We start from the raw sequence: 17,846 nt of genomic DNA, 5'->3' as shown, positions 1-17,846 counted from the left end.
TCAGGGAGGTTAACAGGTGGCTCAAGAATTGGTGTAGGAAAGAGGGTTTTGGGTTCCTGGAGAATTGGGCCGACTTTTCAGTTGGCTACAGATTCTATGCTAGGGATGGGCTGCATCTTAATGGGGAGGGTGCAGCTCTGCTGGGGCAGAAAATGGCTAGAAGGTTGGAGGAGTGTTTAAACTAGGAATGGGGGGTGAGGGTATTCACTTTATGGAAGGGGAATGTAGTGCAGATAGTGACCAGGGCACAAGTAATGAAATTGGGGGTGGTACGGGGGGAAGGGTTAGGACAGTCAATACAGTAAGCAGGAATATAGGTACAGAGTCATACGTAACGTGCATGTACACTAATGCCCGAAGCCTCACAAATAAGGTGGAGGAATTAGAATTAATATTGTTGGAAGAAAATTATGATATAGTGGGGATATCAGAGACATGGCTGGATGAGAGCTATGACTGGGCTGTTAATTTACAGGGTTATAGCCTATTCAGGAATGACCGTACAAATAAGCGAGGGGGAGGTGTGTGTCTATATGTAAAATCATCCTTAAAACCCATCCTGCGTGACAACATATGTGAGGGTACTGAGAATGTAGAGTCCCTATGGGTGGAGATAAGGGGGGGGAGAATGAATAATAAAATACTGATAGGGGTGTGTTATAAGACGCCGAATATTATGGAAGAGGTAGAGAATCTCCTCATAAAGCAAATTGATAAAGCAGCAAGTCTCGGAGAGGTAATTATTATGGGGGACTTTAACTATCCTGATATAAATTGGGGAACAGAAACTTGCAGTTCCAGCAAAGGAAATAGATTTTTGATAACAATGAAAGATAATTACCTTTCACAAATGGTACAGGACCCCACAAGAGGGGGAGCACTACTAGACCTTGTACTAACCAATAAGCCAGACCGCATATCAAATATACAAGTTGGGGGTTACTTGGGGAATAGTGATCACAAAATAATAAGTTTTCATATATTCTTTAGTAAGATGTATAGTAGAGGGGCTACAAGGACACTAAACTTCAGGAAAGCAAATTTTAAACGGTTGAGAGATGATCTTAGTGCAATAAACTGGGATGATGTACTAAGTAATAAAAGTACACAAAGCAAATGGGAGACTTTTATGAGCATCCTGAATAGGGCTTGTGCAGAAAATATACCCTATGGGAACAAACATTCTAGAAATAAGAGGAAACCCCTATGGCTAAATAGAGCTGTAAGGGAAGCAATAAAAGAAAAACAGAAAGCCTTAAAAGAATTAAAGAGGGTAGGTAGTGATGAGGCATTATATAATTATAGAAAATTAAATAAAATATGTAAAAAGCAAATTAAGTTAGCTAAGTTTGAGACAGAGAGACTCATTGCGAGAGAAAGTAAAAATAATCCTAAAATATTCTTTAACTACATAAACAGTAAAAAACTGAAAAGCGATAGTGTTGGCCCCCTTAAAAATAGTCTTGGTGAAATGGTGGAAGGGGATGAGGGTAAAGCCAACCTGCTGAATGACTTTTTTTCTACGGTTTTTATACAAGAAAATGCCATGGCAGATGACATGACCAGTGATGCCATAAATTCACCCTTGAATATTACCTGCTTAACCCAGCAGGAAGTACGCCGCCGCCTCGAAATCACTAAGGTTGACAAATCTCCGGGCCCAGATGGCATACACCCCAGAGTACTACAGGAATTGAGTTCTGTGATAGATAGACCATTATTTTTAATCTTCTCAGATTCCTTAATAACAGGGTCGGTACCGCAGGACTGGCGCATAGCAAATGTGGTGCCAATATTCAAAAAGGGGACAAAAACTGAGCCAGGAAATTATAGGCCGGTAAGTTTAACCTCTACGGTTGGTAAAATCCTTGAGGGTTTCTTGAGAGATGCTATACTGGAGTATCTCAAGAAAAATAACCTTATGACAGAGTATCAACATGGGTTTATGAGGGATCGATCCTGTCAAACTAATTTGATCAGCTTCTATGAAGAGGTAAGTTCAAGCTTGGACCAGGGAAATGCAGTGGATGTTGTGTATATGGACTTTTCAAAAGCTTTTGATACGGTGCCACACAAAAGGTTGGTACATAAAATGAGAATAATGGGGATAGGGGAAAATATGTGTAACTGGGTTAAAAACTGGCTCAGTGATAGGAAACAAAGGGTGGTTATTAATGGTACGTACTCGGACTGGGTCTCAGTTCATAGTGGGGTACCACAGGGGTCAGTATTGGGCCCGCTTCTTTTCAACATATTTATAAATGACCTTGTTGGGGGCATGCGGAGTAGAATTTCAATATTTGCAGATGATACTAAACTCTGCAGGGTAATCAATACAGAGGAGGATAATTTTATATCACAGGGAGATTTATGTAAATTGGAGGATTGGGCTGAGAAGTGGCAATTGAAGTTTAATGTAGATAAATGTAAGGTCATGCACTTGGGTAGAGGAAATAACATTTATGATTATGTACTTAATTGTAGAACACTGGGTAAAACAGACACAGAAAAAGACTTGGGTGTATGGGTGGATGGTAAACTTCACTTTAGTGGACAGTGTCAGGCAGCTGCTGCCAGGGCTAATAAAATAATGGGATGTATTAAAAGAGGTATAAGTGTTCATGAAAAAAATATACTTCTACCTCTGTACAAGTCACTAGTGCGACCGCACTTAGAATACTGTGTACAATTCTGGTCACCGATATATAAGAAGGACATAGCTGAACTGGAGAAGGTGCAGAGAAGAGCCACCAAGATTATTAGAGGAATGGGTGGGCTGCAATACCAAGACAGATTATTAAACTTGGGGTTATTTAGTCTGGAAAAACGAAGGCTTAGGGGAGATCTAATCACAATGTATAAATATATGAGGGGACAGTACAGAGACCTTTCCAAAGATCTTTTTACACCTAGGCCTGCGACTGGAACACGGGGGCATCCGCTACGTCTTGAGGAAAGAAGGTTTAATCATAATCACAGACGAGGATTCTTTACTGTACGAGCAGTGAGACTATGGAACTCTCTGCCGCATGATGTTGTAATGAGGGATTCACTACTAACATTTAAGCAGAGCCTGGATGCCTTTCTTGAAAAATGTAATATTACCAGTTATGTATATTAGATTTTATGACAGGGTATTGATCCAGGGAACTGGTCTGATTGCCGGATGTGGAGTCAGGAAGGAAATTTTTTCCCCATTGGAACTTGTTTGCCACATTGGGGTTTTTTTGCCTTCCTCTGGATCAACATGTTAGGCTACGGGTTGAACTAGATGGACTTAGAGTCTCCCTTCAACCTTAAAAACTATGATACTATGATACTGTAATGGGGTCAACAAGTCCGACTGTATCCCTTCTGTAGAAATGGCTTTGAATACTGTTCCAGCAATTGCCCACAAGGGGGCAGCGTCGTACTGTACAACGACAAACACAGAGCTGGGAAATTCCCCACAGGAGCTGGTGTGTGAAAAACCAGAAGAGAAGACGCGGGAAAGTGTTGTTCAGCTCCGGAGCTCAGTGAGGAGAGTCCTGCGTGTGGTCTCCCTGAAGAGAGGGCTCGTTTTGCCGCAAAAGTCAGGAAGAAATCACCCGGTGAAAGCAGTTTCTGTCACTCCCAGTCTGCAGAACTTTGTTTTCCTCAGGGAGTTAACCGGACTACCGAGCACCGCCATCTGAGTGTAATTGCAGGGACTGTGACCTGCCTTCTTCTGCCCGGCGTGCTCCGGGACCAAAAGACTACTTATAATCCGTCACCAGCTGGAGAAGATAAAAGAAAAGAAAAGACCGAGGAGCTTCATCTCTCCAGCGCTGCACCGGGACCCATCACCGCGAGACCCCAGGCCTGCGACGTGGGAGCGACATCTTCTTTCGGGATAGACTGGTACGTGTTTGTAGGGAAAGTTAGGGAAAGTTGCCGCCATTTTTTTGTTGTTGTTTTTTTCTTGCTGCATACCCGGAAGGAGTGAAAGTCCAGGGGCTTCCTATACCCATGTGTGCAGATAGCTCAGTTGATTGTATTATAAACATGTTTCCTAGTAAAGAAATGTTACTACCGGTAAAATCTGAGTATGGGGATTTTGTTGGAATAGAGCATACACACACACCCGCGGCCCTCCCATCGGTCGCTTCAATACTATGAACATATCTTGTTGGTTTGTAAGATTTATGCATCTGTTAATAAATCCTGCTCTTGTTTGAAGTTTGCAGGCTCTAACTTATTTGCATCTTATCAAACCTGCTAAATCTGCAGGGGGTTGAATACTACTTGTAGGCACTGTATAAGATACTTTTGGATACAAAGACTGATTAACACCAAATGACTTAAAGGCACATTAATCACATGTGCAGTAAAGTGAAGAGTGACATGCCTAATATAACAGTGTAGGGAGGCTTATAAGCCATGGAATGCTCCGCTGGGAAATTAAATATACAAATTGCCTCTTAAGAAAGGGAGAAGACTTGAACTTTAGTGCCACCTATTGGCAGTAACAATACTAAAAGAAAACATCGACATTTGATATTGACTTTTAGGATTGCTATTTCCAATAGTTGGCTCTAGAGTTTACGGCGGGCTTTACACGCTGCAACATCGCTAGCAATGTCGAGCGCGATAGCCCCCGCCGCCGTCGCACATGCGATAGGTGGTGATTGCTGCCGCAGTGAACATTATCGCTACAGCAGCTTCACACGCACATACCTGGTCGGTGACGTCGCTGTGACCGCCGAACAATCCCTCCTTCAAGGGGTTGGTGCTTTCGGCGTCACAGCGACGTCACCGCGGCCAATAGACACGGACGGGCGGAGATGAGCGGGACATAACATCCCGCCCACCTCCTTCCTTCTGCATTGTCGGTGGAGGCAGGTAAGGAGATGTTTGTCGTTCCTGCGGTGTCACACACAGCGATGTGTGGTGCTACAGGAGGACAAACAACATCGTACCGGCAGCAGCAGCGATATTATGAAAAGGAGCGACGTGTCAACGATCAACGATTTTTGACGTTTTTGCGATCGGTGATCGTCGCTCCTAGGGTTTACACGCTGCGACACAGCGCCGGATGTGCGTCACTAACGACGTGACCCCGACAATATATTGTTACCAATGTCGCAACGTGTAAAGCCCGCCTAAGTCCTCTTCCACTCTAAAGAGGCAAGTTGCTTATTTCATTTCCAAGAGGAGCATTGCACGGCTTATAAGCCTACTCACACTGGCATGTCAAGCATCTTACTCTCCATAAGAAGAAACGTTACTCATTAGACTGCAGTCAGAAGCCTCTCATACAGCCAAATCAGATCTCATGCTTTGTACTGACAAGGAACAACATTCTGAAGCACATGTCTGCATATTGAGGTTCTGGTTTGGCTTTTATCCTAAGTCATATGCAAGGCTCATTAAAGGGTCCATATTGACTTACGATTGCTACTTCCAATAGATGTCAGGTCTTTTTCATCTCTGAAGAGACAATTTGCATATTTAATATCCCAGAGGAGCTTTATGTGGCTTATACGTCTCCTTACACTGGCATGTCACTATCCACAAGGAGAACCCTTAAATTGTTGAGAAATTTTGTAAACTCACTGCATTACTTGAACTGGTTTTCCAGACTGAATTTAGCACTGCAGCAAGATTATTTATTTATAAGATAAAAAAATGTTACTCCCCACCTCTGCAGAGCCGCCAATCCGGTGGTCTCCTCGGGGACCTGAGGTGATGCGGTCCCATCTATTAGTTACCTGACTCTGCAGCCGACTGATAAATAGGATTCATCTTTTCAATTCCAAGTGGAGACCACCAAAGCAAAAGTGCTCAAGCGATAGGGAATTTTAATTGTAAGTAATATTTAAGTTTTTATTTTCAAATGATGCTTTTGCAAAAGTTCTGAAACTAAAGCGGGCTTTACACGCAGCGATATCGCTAGCGAGCGTATCCGCCCCCATCGGTTGTGCGTCACGGGCAAATCGTTGCCCGTGGCGCACAACATCGCTTACACCCGTCACACATACTTACCTGCCTAGCGACGTTGCTGTGGCCGGTGAACAGCCTCCTTTCTAAGGGGGCGGTTCGTGCGGCATCACAGCGGTGTCACTAAGCGGCCGCCCAATAGAAGCGGAGGGGCGGAGATGAGCGGGAAGAACATCCCGCCCACCTCCTTCCTCATTGCGTGCGGCTGCAGGTACGATGTTGTTCCTCGTTCCTGCGGTGTCACACGTAGCTATGTGTGCTGCCGCAGGAACGACGAACAACATTGTACCTGCAATAGCAATGATAATCGGGATAGGAACGACTGGACAACGATCAACGATATGGTGAGTATTTTTGATCGTTACCAGTCATTCATACGGTGTCACACACAATGTCGCTAACGAGGCCGGATGTGCGTCACGAATTCCGTGACCGCAACGACATCACGTTAGCAATGTCGTTGCGTGTAAAACCCGCTTAAGTGCTCGTCTTTAAATTATAATAGGTTTAAAAGTTGTACCAAAGACATTTTATTTACAATGACTATACCTGTCCAGTTTTGCAACTGATGTATCCAATAAACAGCCTTAAGGTGGCTTTACATGCTACGACATCGCTAAAGCGATGACGTTGGGGTCATGGATTTTGTGACGCACATCCGGCCACGTTAGCGATGTTGTTGCGTGTGACACCTATTAGCGATTTTGAATCGTTGCAAAAACGTTCAAAATCGCTAATCGTGACATCCCTCCCTAATTTCAATTATCGTTGCTGCTGCAGGTACGATGTTGTTCGTCATTCCTGCGGCATCACACATCGCTACGTGGGACACCGCAGGAACGAGGAACCTCTCCTTACCTGCGTCCCGCCCGCAATGAGGAAGGAAGGAGGTGGGCGGGATGTTCGTCCCGCTCATCTCCGCCCCTCCGCTTTGATTGGGCGGCCGCTTAGTGATGTCGCGGTGACGCCGAACGCACCTCCCCCTTAAGGGAGGGATTGTTCGGCAGTCACAGCGATGTCGCTGAACAGGTATGTGTGTGTGTGACGCTGCCGTAGCGATAATGCTCGCTACGGCAGCGATCTCCACATATCAGCCGTACGACGGGGCGGGTGTTATCGCTCTCGACATCGCTAGCAATTGCTAGCGATGTCGTAGCATGTAAAGCGGGCCTTATTCCACGTTGGCTGATTACCACAGAGGTAAAATAGACAGAAATTGACCTTCCTTTTCATGTCTGTTGCAGGGCTTTGTGCCATGTCTGGAATTTCCCTTTATGCACACAAAATAACATCTGAATTCTTTGATCCAACATATGTGGAGCAAAAGTAAGTTCTAAGATAATAAAATTGAAAAAGGCAGCCAAAATATGGAAGATATATCTGAATTCCTTTTCTATGACAGGTATGAGCTGGGAGCGGCGCTGTTTATCGGATGGGCAGGATCATCTCTTACCGTGATCGGAGGTGCTATTCTCTGCCTCTCTTTTAATGATACTATCAAAAAAGACAGGTATGGAAAAATAATGTACAATAAATCACAAGAGTGAATACACCAATCACATTTTTGTAAGTTTCTATTATATCTTTTCATGGGACAACACTGAAGATATGACCCTTTGATACAATGTAAAGTAGTCAGTGTGCAGCTTGTATAAAAGTGTAAATGTTGTGTCCTCTAAATAACTCAACACATAGTCATTAATGTCAAAACTGCTGTCAACAAAAGTGAGTGCACCCCGAAAATGGCTAAATTCTGCTCACTGATGTCATGTGACTCATTAATGTTACAAGGTCTCTGGTGTGAATGGGAAGCAGGTGTGTTAAATTTGGTGTTATCCCTCTCACACTCTCTTATACTGGTCCCTGGAAGTTCAGCATGGCATCTCACGGCAAAGAATTCTCTGATGATCTGAAAAAATAAGAAAGATGGCCTAAGCTATAAGCCGATTGCCAGCACCCTGAAACTGTGCTGCAGCACAATGGTTATGGCTATATAGCAGTTTACCAAGACAGGTTCCACTCAGAACAGGCCTCGCCATGGTCGACCAAAGAAGTTGAGTGCACGTTCTCAGCAACATATCCAGAGGTTGTCTTTTCAAGATAGATATATGAGTGCTGCCAGCATTGCTTCTGAGGTATGATGCACAAGAAAACCCACAAACAGTTTGCTGAAGACAAGCAGATTAAGGACATGGATTACTGCAATCCTATGTTTTGAAGAGAATAAGATAAACTTATTTGGTTCAGATAGTGTCAAACGTGTGTGGTGGCAACCAGGTAAGGAGCACAAAGACAAGTGTGTACAAGTGTGTACTGCCTACAGTCAAGCATGGTGGTGGGAGTGTTATGGTTTGGGGTGCCTGAATGCTGCTGGCTGTGGAGAGCTACAGTTCATTGAGAGAACCATGAATGCCATCATGTACTGTGACATACTGAAGCAGAGCAAACTGGGCCACAGGGCAGTATTACAACATAATGACCCCAAAGACACGTCCAGGACGACCACTGCCTTGCTAAAGAAACTGAGGGTAAAGGTACTGGACTTGCCAAGAATGTCTCCAGACCTAAACCCTATTGAGCGTCCGTGGGGCCTCCTTAAAAAAAGGTGGAGGAGTGCAAAGTCTCTAACATCCACCTATTCTGTGATGTTGTCATGGAAGAGTGATAGAGGCTCCCAGTGGCTCCTGCTCTAGTGAAATCCAAGCCCAAGAGAGTTAAGGCAGTTCTTGAACATTAATGGGTCATATAGCTGCAGTGAAAATGTTTCTACTTCCTAAAATAATTCATATTTTGAAACTCTCCCTGTTAAGGGTCTCATAGGGGGAACTTAAATCACTGCAGGCTGCTATTATGAGATTCATCTAGAATGGCAAACAACATAGAATTTTTTTTTTTTTAAAATCTCACTTCTCACAGATTGCAGGGGGGGGGCTTTCGGTCCTAGAAATTATTAAGGCTTGAAAAGAATACTCGTGTGGGCAACATTATGGGCATATAACAAATGGATTGAAAAAGAAAAAATGTCGATGGCCATGGTCCATCCAAACTCTCTTGTGTAGTCCACTAGGTCTATGCAGTTTACATGAGAAATTTGGCTCACATGCATCAAGCGCTTTGATTTGGCTTCCCCCAGGTCTCCAATGATATCCTTCATATATCAGTCTTTAATTCCAAATAGGATGGAACCAGCGATGGTTCACCCATGGAGTTTGGCAGGACTCTCCAGATATGCAGACATTGTGGCCAGGGAATCACTAGAACTACACTCATTTGACTATATGAAAATACATTTCTCCATAAATAACCTAAAAATGTTTTCAATTCATGCAGATTAAACGTTTACCGTTGTCGTTATACGGTTCAATGGGAGTCTCTCAGTTTGAGAAGCTATGACGAAGGGGCCATCAACTAAGGGGCTGATATCTGATTTCTATAGTGTAATGTACTCTCCTCGAAATGAACCTCTGAAAAAACACTCTTTTATGATAAAATGGGAGTCTCTCCTTTGGAAGACAGCTGTTTCCCCAGGGTTGGTGGCAAATTTGGGAAAAGGCGGCTAAAGCATCCAAATAAACTGTGTATAAAGAAAATCAATATAAAGTCCCCAGAGCTTTTACATAAATTTAATCCTCAGTTCCCAGATGTCTGTTGATATTGTGGTAGGGCAACCTGGTCTCAATATCACTTTTTTTGGACTTGCGCTGAGGTGACTGGATTTTGAGATTCAGGGAAATCCTTAATTCAAAACTTACTCTAGTAGGAGGTAGGGCTGGACCCTGCAATTTATCAATCTCAATGTCACTCCTAGAGGTATGGGAAAGAACTCATCCAAATCTTTGACAGAAGGGACCACAGGACAGCCCTAAGGCCGCCTGCACACTGCATTCCTCTCCCCAGTCAGTGGTCCTTATTGTTAATAAGATCAGGAGGAGAGAGAGCACAATCTAACGGACAAATATAATAAGAAATGTAAGAAAATCTTTTTTCAGTTAAAAATGTGATAAAAATATTTATTATCCAAAAGCTAAAAATAGCTACACCACAATGTTAGGCAGAAGTTATAGGGAATAATCACTGGGGACTATGCGTTTCGGCATTCTTTCATGCCTTCCTCATGGTCCATTAACAAAGAACGCTGAAACGCGTAATTCCCAGTGATTATTCCCTATTTCTGCCTAATATTGTGGTGTAGCTATTTTTACCTTTTGGATAATAAAGATTTTATCCCCTTTTTAACTGAAAAAGGTTTTTGTTCCATTTCTTATTATATTTGTCCGCTGTATTGTGCTCTGTCTTTCCTGATCTTATGTGGCTGGCTCCCACCCTTCTCCTAGCGGACTTTCTTCTACAAGCTTATATCCACAAAGAACTGCAACACCGGTAGGCTGGCAACTCTTTTTTTATATTGTTAATAAGGAAAACTTGCATGGATAAGGTGGAACAGGTTGGGTTTACAGTGGTTCCGTGGATAACTTGCATTAGTGTTGTTTGGATCTTCAATTTTCTTACTATGTTCCAGGATGCAATATGTCATAGGGGCCACTGGAGGGCCATTTAGCCCTAATGATAAGTTTTAATGTTCTTTACACCCACTGATGTACTTTTTCTTAATGCAAATGTTTTGTGTTTATGCTTTTGTTGATTGTTAAACTTTATAAATCTCAATAAAAATGACAGTTATAAAAAAACAGTGCTTGAAAATAATAGTGGCCACACAAAATATTGACACTTTGGGCACAATTTTGCCATTTTCACTTTAGGAGTATATTTACTTTTGTTGCCAGCGGTTTAGACATTAGTGGCTGTGTTTAGAGATGAGGCAACACGAGGTTCAGTGTTTGTACCAAACACAGACTTTACAAAAAAAAAAGTTCAGGTTCAGAGTCCGGGTGCTTTACGTATGAACACCACTTAGATGGGCATCACTATGGTCGATAACGCTCAGTGCTCATCCCAGTGCGGGCTGCTTGCAGTGTTTGAACGGCTCTCACTGGGGGTAATGAGTCACCCACCTTCAGCGGTCGCCGTAGGGACATTGCTCCACCTCCAGGGAAGCCGCAGGGACTTCTCTTAGGGATCTTCTCTGGCAACAGGTATGTCAGGTTATGTAGTTCTTAGTCGTGGCGCCACTCTCGGTTTGCGGTCAGGATTAGAGGTGACCGCCACTGCAGTTTTAACGAGTGTCTGGGGCTGATGGGATCTGCAGTTAGGTGGTGTGGCCTCCCGAGAGTGAGGCTGGCCCCAGGGGCTCGGGTGTGTGTGTGGAACAACAGGTCGCAGAATAATTCAGTCTTAGCCCAGCAATGTCTTGCAACTGGTTTACTCACTGTCAGGTGTTTCAAGCGGTACCTGGGCGATGCTGAGATACACCAAGGAAAGAACCAGGTTTCCTTCAGGATGGAATAAGGGCAACTGTTAGCTCACCTTCCTAGCACTTCTTGTTTCGGATAACCCCCGACTTGAAGTATAATGGGGTTCATCCAGGGAAGTCGCAACTGCCTTTTCTCCCCTTTCTGGCCCCTTTGTGGGCAGCGTGGACCAAGGTGAATAGCTCAGGCTCAATTCTCCTTATGTTCCCCCTCGTTGCTGCTCATGCTCGGACTCTGTTTTGTTTGGTGTGGGACTTGCTGTCCACCCCACCGGCAGGTTTAGCAGACCACTAAATGGATGTCTGGCTCTAAGAACCTGTTCCCCGTGCGTGCCTAGCCCTCCAGAAGTCTCCGTACATGACCAGCTGACTTCTCTTCCTCAGCGTCTTTGTGTCCAACTTCTGGTGACCGTTCTCCCGCGCCAACAGCTACTACACATGCAGGGTCTGACTAGTGTGTCCACTCTCCTGTGTCTCCACTTCAGACTCGGCTTACTCCTATCCTACTCCTTCCTCTGACTGACTGCCACTGCAGACTAGCTTCCAGCATCTCTACCGCACCCCTTGATTGGATGTGGAGGTACGCCCCCTCCTGGGTCTGCCCAGGGGTCCCCTCAATGGTGTGTGAGACCTGGTCACTATGTGTCTGTGCGTACACACCCTATTCTAGCCTTTTGGATTACCTGTTTGCACTCACCCAGCATGGGTGCAGTACTCAGTGGTGCCTGACCAGGTCAGAGGCGTCACAGTAACATAATACAGCTCACATGCCCAGAGATCCCCTATCACTCTATTGGGTCTCTATGACTGTTGATATTGATTAGAAAGGCTGAGCTTCCTCCCATCATTCTTACAGTCTTGATACACTCTGGCTAGGAAATGACTGTCATTTACAAATTGTATTATAAAATCTTCATACACCTTGGATAGTCATAATTTACATTAACTTTAAGATATCTTTGTCTTTTTCAGAATGAATTATCCTTACAATGGAGCAAAGTCGGTGAGATCTGCCCATACAAGCCACCAAGATCAGAACAACAACCGCAATGGACTAAAAGGAATACCAAGACATTTTGACAAGAACGCCTATGTGTGACCGATACCACGTACTGGACTATTGCCCTTTATCTATCAGATATAGAGTACGTCATGTACTATCCTGCCTTGACTACCCTTGTTCAGTGATGGGACATTACCATTACCTGATAAGCAGCAGCTCCACCTAAAAAGTACAAAACAAACAAAATATATGTAATATCTAAACATAAATATAGAAAAACAAAATTATATGTGCCATCTGGACTAAGGAGAAATATATATATATATATATATATATATATATATACATACACACAGTATATATGCTGTAACAACATGCAAATAATATTTTGAGACTCAAGTCCATGTGTTCAATGTGAATATTTAGATCTATTTTCATTAAGAAATGTAGTTTATAGACAGAATATACTATAATAAAAATGGAAGACATTGGTGACATTCTGTTATATAATTTTGTATATAACATAACCTGCACATTTGTGGATAAGGTTTGGCCTCCACAGAGACTTTGACAGTGACATATGTCAGCAGTGGCCAAAAATTACTGCTACATGATATGGTAATGAAAGTCGCCTGAAATCTAAACTCATTAGACTTCTTATGACTTGTGTAAGTACAGTGATGAGCAAAAGGGTAACAATGTTTTGAACTTTTGACTTTCAAGCTCCATGTCTCACCGTCCACTACAGCTTTGAGGATGAGATGACCTTCATTTCATAGACATTATCTTAGCAATCTAATACATAAATTTGACTTGCAACTATTTAGCATAAGATTAGTTATGCAGATTATTGTCATGTGACTGCATTGTTACTGTTTTGCTCCTGGTGGTTGAATTTTAATTTTTCTTCCTGTATACTACTAATTACAATCTGTTCTCACATTCCCTACTAGCTCAGTATTTTATTAGGTTGATTCCCTAATTTGATGAGCCATGAAGATTTTCCCAAATCAACAGAAACTGCATCATTCAGCTCATCGATGGCCAAGAAAATTGCCAAAATACATCATGTGAGGCCATGATAGTTGGAAGAATACGAAATGAAGTCTGTTGATTCATTCAAAAGCTGAGAAGTGCACTTCCAGACAAAATATTGGAGTTAATAAGTCGGCTCATCCCAGGTCAATAAGTTGTGGCACGACAAACATGACAGAGGAGGTGGCTTGTATGCTTTGCAATAGTGAAGTCACAGACATCCATGCAAGCACCATGTAAAGCTTGTTACACAGATCTGGAATGGTGGCCCGAAAAAGATGAAGAAGAGTTGGCTCGAGTTTGCAAAGCAGTATGAAAAATGGACAATAGAAGATTGGAAATAGGTGATTTAGCGTGATGAGAAGAAAGTCAATAGACTAGGCTCTGATGGGAGCAAATGAGTCTGGAAGAAATAAGGGAAAAAGTTGCTAACGGATCAAGAAATTGAAGGAACTGTCAAGTTCAGTGGAGGAAGCCTGATGATAGGGGGTTGTTTGACAGCCAAATGTGTTGGATACTTGAACGTGATCGATGATGGTCTTAATGCTGAGCTATATGTGGGTATCCTACAAGATGAGTTACTTTGTACACTAGAGTACTATGGGTCTGAAAAGGATGACATAGTGTTCCAGCAGGACAACGACCCAAAGCATATGTCGAGATTGGCAAAGAAATGGTTCAATGACAATGAAGTAGAGGTGCTGATTTGGCCCCACAGTTCCCAAACCTAAACCCAATAGAAGTTTTATTGGTAGAGTTGAAGAAAAAGTCGTGTACATACCCAAGTGAGTTGACCAGTATGCACCAAGATTGGGAATGTGGAAAAGAGAACGGGGATCATATTGCGGTTGAGACATGCTTGAATCTCATTGAGATCATGTCCAGAAGGATCCAGGCAGTGGTGAAAGTCAAAGGTGGATTTACAAAATACTAACAAAATAATACTAATTTAAGTTTAGATTTTTAGGAGCAAAATAGTAAAATGCAGTGACATGACACAAATCTACATAACTGATCATATGCTAAATAGTTGCAAGTCAAATTTGTGTATGAGATAGCCAAGATGATTAACTATAAAATGATGGTAGTCTCACACTCAAAGCTGTAGTGGATGGTGAAAAATGGAGCCTGAAAATCAAAAGATCAAAACATTGTTACCCTTTGCTTGTCACTGTATATCATTGGTCATGAACATTTTCATCATGGTGCAATGTATCAGAGATCATGTCACCACCAATGTGATTGCAACAATAAGTGCTGGCAATATAGTTAATGTTTATTAGGTTTTGTTGTGATGAAATACCTTTTAATTAGAGTATCTACTAGGCCTGAGGTCCACAACTTGTTGCAGGAAATCTCTTCTCAAATAACCCACATGCCACATTGACTATCAAAATCTAAAAGAGGAGTGATACACACACGCGCACACACACACACACACACACATATATATATATATATATATTTTTTTTTTTTTTTTTTCTACCAATCAGTTGAAAAGGAATCACCCTGTTACAATCAGTGGATAGTATACAGAAAGTAGCAGCGTTTAAACTGTTAATAGAGACATCAAAAGCAAAAAGTACCGTATTTTCCCCCAGAACATTGTGACAGTATCACGTTATTCTAAAACGAATACAAGCTTTCTCTGTAATTTTTTTCAGCCTATTTAAAAAAAAATGCTGAGGCCATTGTATTGTTGAAGGAAAATGGTGAAAACTAGGCTCACTGCAAACAATACTTCTTTAATTATATAGCTTTCTGGCACTTTTGGTGCAGGTTTTGGTCTGTTATAATTTCTACTCACGAAGGAAATATGTATCTCGTGTGCATAAAGGAACTTAGAGGAAAACAATGAGGGATTAAAGGTGGTTTTCCCCCCAAAAAAGATAACTTTAATAAATAGATCTTGGAATAATAAGCTCCACAATTTGATGTGTTTAAAAAAAAAATATGTTCCTGTGCTGAGATAATCTTATATATGTGTCCCTGCTATGTACTGTGTAATGGCTGTGTCTGACCGTACAGGAACATGGTCTGATCATACCATAGCTCCTAGGCCGGGGAGGAAACAGAAGAAGAGGAAGCAGAAGAAAGTATACAAACATTACAGCCCAGAATCACAAATTATTCTTTCTTTGAGTTAAAACATTTTTTTAAAAACAGACAGGGAACTGTTTTACCTGACGAAAAGATTCAGCTGTGATCCCATGCTATATTAATAATAATAATAAGTTTTATTTCTATAGCGCCAACATATTCCGCAGCCCTTTACAATTCAGTGGGGACATGTACAGACAATATGAGACAATACAACATAACAAAATTAAGATACCAGGAGGAGTGAGGGCCCTGCTCGTAAGCTTACAGTCTATGGGGAAATAGGGGAGACACAAAAGGTGAATGGGGGGGAGACAAGCTTGTCATATATGGGTCCAGCCATCGATTTAATAGGGTAATATTAGATTATAGATTCTAGATATTAGATATAGATTATAATAGATAATATATTATCTTTATACTCTGTTGCATCCTCCTTGGCCCATGAGCTGTGGTATGATCACCCCATGTCCCTCTATGGTCAGACACAGCCATTACACAGTACACAGCAGGAGCACATATATAAGATTATCTCAGCACAGGAACATTTTTTAAAACACATCCAATTGTAGAAATTAATATTATTCCAAGATCTATTGATTAAAATCCAACTTTAAAATGAACTTTGTTCATGGGAAATACCCTTTAAGTTGCTGTAATTGCTGTTTAGGTATAAGAGAAAAACACTGAAATAGCCATTCAGCTCTTTCTTCGGCCACTTTGTGGTGAGTTAAGGAAGCCTACGTCATAACTGGAGCCAGAAATAAGTTTTCAATGGTTAGGTTGGGTGGGACACTGTGGGAAGACAGGTTGGAACGCTTTTCTTACGAATATACCGTAGAAGACTGATGTCTCTAGGTCTATTGTATCCTTTCCTAGCTGCTATTAGCAAAAAGGTACAATCTTTTGTGAGAGATGGGGGAGGCCCCCGAAATGTCACCACAGGTGTTTTTTTATACCGGAATATCCCTTCGGCTGGTGTCTCTACTAGAGCTGTATGAACTATTCCACCCTGCAGAGATTGTCTGGTTCAACTGCTGCAGTCACTGCAAGACAGGGGAGTCGATCCGGCCTATTGTATGGAACTGTTTTTTTCTGGCAACACTTTTTTTTGGACCCATTTGAAAAATTACATGGAATCTTTCATTGAGCTCCAGCAGGACACCAGGATGCATGAATATTAGAAATAATAGGAGGAAAGGATTGTTCTTCACATTTCTGTTGTATTTCTATTTGAATTGGAAAATGTATATGTGAATTTACAAGATTGATCAATATATGAAATTTATATAGTTTCAAAGAAACTGTTGCACCGTTATTTTGTTTCTATTTATTAGTCTAATATCTGGTGACAACAATAATTTTCAATGGTTAGGCTGGATGGGAGGGTGTGGGAAGGCAGGATGGAATGCTTTTCTTATAAATATAGAAGACCTATGCCTCTGGGTCTACTGTTTCCTTTGCAAGCTGCTGTTAGAAAATTGGTGCAATTTTTATTATTAGTACAGTGGACCTGTTCCCATTATATCCTGCACTTGGTGTATGATGAGCGATCCACTTTAAGGGGTAGTCCAGGAGATAAAAAAAAAATATTCTACTAGCCCTGCCCTCATAAACTATTAAGATGAGATGCACAGTGAAGTTCTATATCTCTACAATACCTATAATTCAGTGTGACAGGAGCTGCTCTTCACTTCTCTCCCTCACCTCTGGGACAATACATCACACATCAGGGAGAATTGTAACAGCCAGTTTTCTGGTAATAGCTGTTTTTCTGCAGTCTGAGAACAGGGGCTGTGACCACACCTCTCCACACCCACTGTTCTCTGGGAGAAACGGCTATTATCCAAGACAGAGGTTCCCACCTCCAGTCCTCAAGGCACACCAACAGTGCATGTTTTCAGGATTTCCTTAGTATTGCACAGGTGATAATTTAATCACCTGCAAAGGTGTTGAATCCAACACCCATGCAATGCTAAAGAAATCCTGAAAACATGCACTGTTGGTGTGCCTTGAGGACTGGAGTTGGGAACCCCTGATCCAAGAGACTGGCTGGGCAGCACGGTGGCTCAGTGGTTATCACTGCAGTCTTGCAGCACTGGGGTCCTGGGTTCAAATCCCACCAAGGACACTGTCTGCAAGGAGTTTGTATGTTCTCCCCGTGTTTGCGTGCGTTTCCTCCGGGTACTCCGGTTTCCTCCCACACTCCAAAGACATACAGATAGGGACTCTAGATTGTGAGCCCCAATGGGGACAGTGTTACCAATGTATGTAAAGCGCTGTGGAATTAATAGCGCTATATAAATGAATAAAATTATTATTATTTAATAACAGCAGGGAGCAGGCCACACCCACTGATGTGTGGTGCAATGTCCCAGAGGG

At 42.3% G+C, this 17,846-nt stretch overlaps 1 protein-coding gene across 1 annotated transcript in view; it reads left to right on the top strand.

Annotated features, from left to right (window-relative positions):
* The window catches only part of LOC142313330 (claudin-10-like), a 28,840-nt gene extending 16,207 nt beyond the window's left edge, over positions 1-12,633 (top strand). Inside the window, exons 3-5 of the mRNA XM_075352329.1 lie at positions 7,203-7,284; positions 7,361-7,468; positions 12,299-12,633. Of these exons, the coding sequence (XP_075208444.1) occupies positions 7,203-7,284; positions 7,361-7,468; positions 12,299-12,425 (317 nt within the window). The 3' untranslated portion in view covers positions 12,426-12,633. The remainder of the gene's footprint in view (positions 1-7,202; positions 7,285-7,360; positions 7,469-12,298) is intronic.
* The last annotated feature ends 5,213 nt before the right edge of the window (positions 12,634-17,846 follow it).

Source organism: Anomaloglossus baeobatrachus, chromosome 5, assembly GCF_048569485.1.
Source record: "Anomaloglossus baeobatrachus isolate aAnoBae1 chromosome 5, aAnoBae1.hap1, whole genome shotgun sequence".
Taxonomy (NCBI): Eukaryota; Metazoa; Chordata; class Amphibia; order Anura; family Aromobatidae; genus Anomaloglossus; species Anomaloglossus baeobatrachus.
The sequence above is the reverse complement of the archived record's forward strand: the minus strand, read 5'-3'. Positions and strand labels throughout refer to the sequence as shown.